This window comes from Furipterus horrens, unplaced genomic scaffold, assembly GCF_987537825.1.
Source record: "Furipterus horrens unplaced genomic scaffold, mFurHor1.1.pri manual_scaffold_10, whole genome shotgun sequence".
NCBI lineage: Eukaryota > Metazoa > Chordata > Mammalia > Chiroptera > Furipteridae > Furipterus > Furipterus horrens.
The window spans coordinates 86042368-86048635 of NW_028327180.1; the positions used below are offsets into that span (position 1 = coordinate 86042368).

The 6268-nt window shown below is 42.7% G+C and overlaps 1 protein-coding gene across 4 annotated transcripts in view; it reads right to left on the minus strand.

Annotated features, from left to right (window-relative positions):
- Window positions 1–4784, minus strand: part of GEMIN5 (gem nuclear organelle associated protein 5) — a 36255-nt gene extending 31471 nt beyond the window's left edge. For 2 of the 4 annotated variants that reach the window (XM_090288484.1, XM_090288483.1), the window contains exons 1-5: window positions 4555–4784; window positions 3529–3689; window positions 2650–2831; window positions 549–700; window positions 213–329 (exon numbers count right to left, since the gene is read on the minus strand). In XM_090288484.1, the coding sequence (XP_090144610.1) occupies window positions 213–329; window positions 549–700; window positions 2650–2831; window positions 3529–3689; window positions 4555–4720 (778 nt within the window). In that variant the 5' untranslated portion in view covers window positions 4721–4784. Of the gene's footprint in view, window positions 1–212; window positions 333–548; window positions 701–2649; window positions 2832–3528; window positions 3690–4554 lie in introns of all 4 variants that reach the window. The other 2 variants (XM_090288482.1, XM_090288481.1) reach the window with 1 other exon arrangement.
- Between the last annotated feature and the right edge of the window lie 1484 nt (window positions 4785–6268).

Here is a 6268-nt window from a genome sequence, read left to right on the forward strand (position 1 = left end):
TGTATCAGAAACCTTCATCTCCAACACCAAAGCCAGATGTTAAGCACAGACCGTTCTAGTCCAGGCGAGGCTGGGAAACAACTGGATAGAAAAGTGGAGGACTGCTCTTGACAGGTGATATACTTAGTACAACAAGGCAGAATAAGAAACCTTTTGCTTCTACTGGATCAATATGTTATATCCCAAAAGAAATATCAAAACATCAACCTTACCTCGGCCTCTAGAGCAGCTCCAGATTCGAATGGTCTGATCTTTGCTTCCGGTGGCTAAGTAGCAGCCTTTTGTTACTGGAGCTGGTTCTATCATTTTCCCATTAGGAATATCAGGTTCTTCTAGGACAGAAATGATAACTTTGTTTTTAATTTGCATGAAACAGGCACTTATCTCAAAGGAAAAACAGTGTGCATGGGTTCCTGAAACTTAGCTCTCGCTTTTATAGACCTGATCTGTAAAACCTAATGTTTTAAATATAATTCACATGATACAATTCTACCCATTGTGTTCTTTAGCGCTGAAGAGTTCAGACCCCTCCCTTAAATGGCCTCTACCTGAATTCTCCTCTTGGCTTATGGGTAAACAGTCTTCACCCGGCAGAGGACACCAAGCTATGGAGTGGATCTCATCATCATGGCCCCGAAGCCTGTGTGTAACTTCTCCTTTCTTGCTGATGTCAATTATAACCACTATACCATCCTTGTAGCTGAAAAACAGGAGTTGGAAAACATTTTCTTTTCCAGTAAAAATTTTGGCTTAGGAGGTATTGTGCATTTTTAAAAGTTAAGTGCATTGGGGGTCAGGGAGAAGACAGATAATTAATTTTGTCCTTTTTCTAAAGTGTTCAATTTCATGTTTCCTGATTTTTTTAAACCCTCTTCCATGACCAACTCTTGTAATAGTAATAGTGTACATGTGGCCTGGCACACAGCTCAAACTGGAGCATGCTTAAGTTCTAAATTCTTATAGGGGCCCAGCAATTCCTCTAATTAGAGGTGAACTCTCCCTAATACTCCTTATTACTAATGATCCCGCTTTTCTAACTATAAACTTAACAAAAGCTGCAGAACTCTAAATTCTAGATCTGGATAGTCCAAGGTTAGTTATTGAATTCAGAAGAAACTAAGAAATTCTAATAGTATATATTTTTAAGAGATAAAGTATTTCAGACACAACGTATCTACCACCCAGCCTAAGAAAAATATAATTACCAATACAGTTGAAGTCCTGTGTGTATCTCACCCTAACCAGGCTCTGTTCCTCTCTTCCCTACAGGCAAACTGATCCTTGGGAATTTCGTGTTACATCACTCCTAGCCTTTGTTTAATCCCTAAAAAAGATACCGAACTATTTTGTGCATTTTTAAACTTCATGTAAATGGTATCGTGGGGTCTGTTTCTCTGCAGCTTGCTTTCCTCACTCATTCTGTGTTGGACCCAGCCCCGCTGACAAGGTGACTGGCCCTAGTTTCCAGTCAGCCATTTACACTTGTGCAGCGCATCACTGTGTGAATATACCTCTAGTCTCTTTGTTCATTTTCCTCTGATGGGCTTATAGCTTTAACTATTATAAACAAACAAACAAGAAAATGCTGCTATTTATGTTTTTATACACACATAAGACAATTTCAGGTTGATGCCTAGTAATGGAACTGTCAAGATGTAAGGCATGCACATCTTTGCTTTACTAAAAAATGCAAAAGTGCTCTCCACAGTATGTGTACCTATTTGTATTTCCTATATACTACATAATTCTGCAGGGAAAAAATACCATTCACAGCTTTATTTATTTAGTTTTCTCCTCTTGTGAACATTGTTTTCCATTATAGTTTTATTAAAAAATAAGATACTAGAATATATCAATCTTTGAAGACATGGATTTTGAAAACCACCAACTTACAAAACTTAACAGGCTATCAAGCTTTCAGGGAGTAAGGACCATTTTTAAGATCCTGGGAAAACAAATCATTCGCATTTGATTTTGTGTCTGAAATACTCTCTCCTTGTGAATTCCAGCTCATTTTTCAAGGTCAATTTGATTTAACATTCTCTGAGCCCTGCTCCCTCTCTCTAGTACCCCCACTGCAACAATGCTCCCACTGCACAGAGACGTCCAGTCCATAGACCCCTCCCATTTTCAGTATTATTTAGCCACACCTGTCTTCCTACCCTTCCCCCTATCGCAGGACAGCTTTCGTGACCCGTCATTATCATAACTCCTTTAAAAACAATCTTGGTGATCAATAAGGAAACAGATCCCAATGCCAGATCACTTTCCCAGTCTAGAGGAAGAGCTGAGAACCAGAGACAGAGGTGAGTCATTTGACTCTGGGAGTAAATGTTTTATATCCAAGGGCAAGTAAAGAGAAAGAAAGGGGTGAAGAGGGTGGTTCCTACATTTGGGGGGTGACTGGAGAAATCAGATATGAAGAATGAGGAAACTACAGTATCACGGAAACCAAGGAATTAAAAACAGAGTGGGAGAGACAGCAAGGATGTGGAGGTCACAGGAATAAATGATCCCAAGGGCTTGGGGAGCGGTTAACACCTGTGACTGGTTTCCTTTGAGGAATAAAGGGACAGCAAAAGGTAAAATAAATGCAAAATGTGATCATAAACAAAAATAAATGATCAATACAGACAGTATGGTACTTACCCAATGGCTACTAAATCTTCATGATGAGGTGAGCAAGAAAGACAGAAGATTGTCCTGGGTTCTATAAAGAGGTGCTGGCTGTCATTTCTGTTCAGCCAGTAACAGAAAACTACTCCTTTTTCATCTCCAGATACTATTAAGTCCTTTACTCGAGGAGACCAATGCAATGCTGATATTGTATGCTTTAAAACAAAACAAAAATATATTTGCTGCTCATTTACCCATTTTTACTTAGTTTTTAACCACTATGATACCAGGCACATTATAGGTACCTAATAAATACTGTTAGCGCCGTTTGTTTAGCAAATGGTAGGAGAATTTAGGCTATTGAGGATAAAGGAACCATTTAAAATAATTTCTTCCTTTAATGGCTTAATGGAAAAGTTCTTACTAAGAGTAGATACGTCTTTTTCCTTCCCTACATTCCCTCAAAAGGTAGGCGTATCAAGTAATCTGGTTTAGAAGCACGTTTCATTTACTGATTTACAGTTTATATCAGGAGTCTATTTCATGTAAAGAACCAGACAGTAAATATTTTAGATTTTGTGGACCACATTGTCTCAGTTGCAACTATTCAATCCTGCGGACGTAGCATGCAAACAGCTAGTACTTAACTTGTGGACGATACTTAAATGATTGACTGGCTATATTACAGTAAAACAATTTGCAAAAACAGGCAGCAGAGTAGTTTGCTGATCTTTGGTTTATAAGTATTGCCTTCCAAAAATGTTTCCTACAATACAGAGCTTTTTTTCTACTTAACGAACACAATTATAAAAGTCACCTTGCACAGATGAGGTAACAAAACTAGACTTAAAGCAAAAGAAACCTTGGTGCAGATATATAACAACAGTCTGAGAAACTAGTGAGCCATGGTACCTGATGAAGCGCATGTTCTGTCACAACTGTTTTTGTTTCTACATCCCAGATTTTCACAGTCCCGTCGTCAGAGCTGGTGGCACAAAGGTTGTGTTGACCCGGGTGATGAGAAAACGTGAAGCCAGAGACTCTTTCGGTATGTCCCACCAGCTCCCCTATGACTTCAAGCAAAACCAGACTCCAGGTTAAAGTGCTGCCTCAGATTTCTGGACAAATCATACTATTGTAGATGATGAATGGGATCTCACTTATCCCACAGTATAACAAAAATGTCCAGGGACTGGCAATCAGAAATCCCAAATGCTGGTACTAGCTCTGCCACGTGACTTCAGATAAGTCATTTTATCTCCTTGAGCCTCAGTCATCCCAATAGTAAAAAATGCTGTTGATATTCCCTGATGTGCCTAGTTCACACGCTGAGGAGCAGACCGAACGAAGAATGTGATTCTTATTTAGATCCTGCATGCCATATCCCAAGGTATAATCAAAACCCTGTTTGGAGCTTAAAAGCATCTGGCTCAACTCATTCATCTTACAGATGAAGTATCATGCATTTGTAGGATCTTGCTTAGGGCCTGGGGCTGTGTAGGCAGCTCCCAACCCCAGGAAGGCTCTTAAGGGTCCGCGAGCACTGGGTGCGGGAGGGAGGCCATAGATGTTAAAAATACTTGGGTCTAGACAGGGATACTTTCTAGTAAGCGAGCAGTCCCCACGTGAGAGCGCCAGGAGGCGGGACAGCTCATCCACAACGTCGTGGAGCTCAATATTGGAGCTCGGAACGCGACTCAGCTTAGGGGTGAGCACTCTTTCCCCCGCCTGGGCCTCAGTTTCTCTCCATCTCTACAGTATAACAAAAATGTCCAGGAACTCACAATCAGAAACCGCAAGTGCTGGTACTGGCTCCGCCATGTGCCTTTAGATAAATCATTTTATGTCCTCGATTCTCGGTACGTCTGAAAGCTACACTCGGTGCCTCCAGGGAACGCAAGAAGTGCAGGAAAAGTGGGGGCAGGGATAGGGAGTTACCTCGAAATGGGGGCGTCCCAGGGATCGTGCCCGCGCCCGGGCCCACGCGGACAAGGAAGACGGAGGTCCGCGCCGCGAATCCGAAGAGGCCTCCGGGCACTGCATCGCTGCATCGGGTGCAGTACCAGTTAGGAGAGGGCGGCAGCGTGCGCGGCTCCAGGCTCATGATCACGGGCCACTAGGGAAGAGGGAATGATCCACTAGGGCAGAGCGTTCGCAGCCACACGCTGTAGCCGGGAAGGGGGCGGGTTTTCACTTGGAGCCCCGCCTTCCTGGGCCCGCCGCTACGGCGCGCGCGGAGGCCCAGGCGGCCGCAGGGCTTGGAGGGGCGGCATCGAGTTGGGAGTCCTCTACTCCCAGCCTCGCCGTTGGCAGCAGGGTCTGTTGCAGCCTGAGCCCCGCCGGGGGTTTAGGCGTTCTCGCTTCCTACAGTCAGGGTGCAAAATGGCTGAAGTCATCCTCCCGCACTGCCGGTTTATTCTTTGGCCGTGTTGAATGCTGTCCCATCAAGTATTTTTTGAACGCTGTGTGCTAGCTCTGGAGATTCTTTAAAGCAGCGATTTTCAACTGGTGCAGCAAGAATTTTTAAAATGTGCAATGCCTATTTCTTCAGGGGCACTGACCTCTTTCCCCTTAAATTGTCAAATAAAATAAATGACAACAGCCAATACAACAACAGCCGTCTGATGTGAATGAATTAAAATTATACATAATTTTTGCCACAGCAGTTTAGTAATTAGTGTGCCATAAGATGGAAAAGGCTGAAAGTCTCTGCTTTTAAGATATCTACAAGAAGCCAAATAACAAAGAAAATAAAGAGTTCAAATCAGAACTCCAAAAGGAAGGAGTTTGTGCAATTGGGTGGAAGTTGTGGCTCTGGCTTCTTGGTACCTCCAGGAGAAGAATAGAGTGACTCAATTTGATTGAGTGCCAGCTCTGTGAAACTATGTGAAAAGTGCTGTGGAAGAAAAAGAACGGAGGTTTTCTTTCATGTCAAACATGCTAAAATGCTCAAATTTCTGTACTTACACTCTCCTACTCCTGTAATGCTTGTTCGCATGGGTATCTGGCACTCCTGCATATGTAGCAAATGAAACCTGAGATCTATACTAACATAGAGAAGTCAAACGTATATATTTGGCTGTAGGTAGGGACAGTACCTTTGGAGGCATACAGCCTAGGTTGACTACTGGTTTTAACCTATCTTAAATCTTCATTTGAAGAAGGAAGATGATAATCCAAGCCTGGCTGGATGGCTGTGAGGGATCCTGAGATTTAGTGAGATGCCTGATGGACATATATGGTAGCAAGTGCCAGATGATTATTAACTTTTCTCAAGTAGGTCAACCTGGAGATTACTAGGGATTAGGACATCATACTTTACATTTGAACTGTTTGTTTTATAAAAGAGCTTTCCACATGATCTCTAGTCATCTTAAAACAGAACTGCTGTAGGGGTAATTATTCTATTTTACTGGCCAGAAAACTGAGGCCCACCCAGGTTAGGTGGCTTGTTCACGGACTCCGTTGTCCTAATCCTTTCAGACTATTTGTAAAGTAAGGTTTCGCAGTTTTTCTGGATCCCAATGAATTTCCAGAAACTCATAGTTCTCGGCCTTTGTTAAGTCATTCATTCCCAAGCTAGGTTGGACTGACCGCAGTTGAAGCGCCGACCGCGTGTTCGTGGTCTCCATGACAACACCGCAGGTGCAGG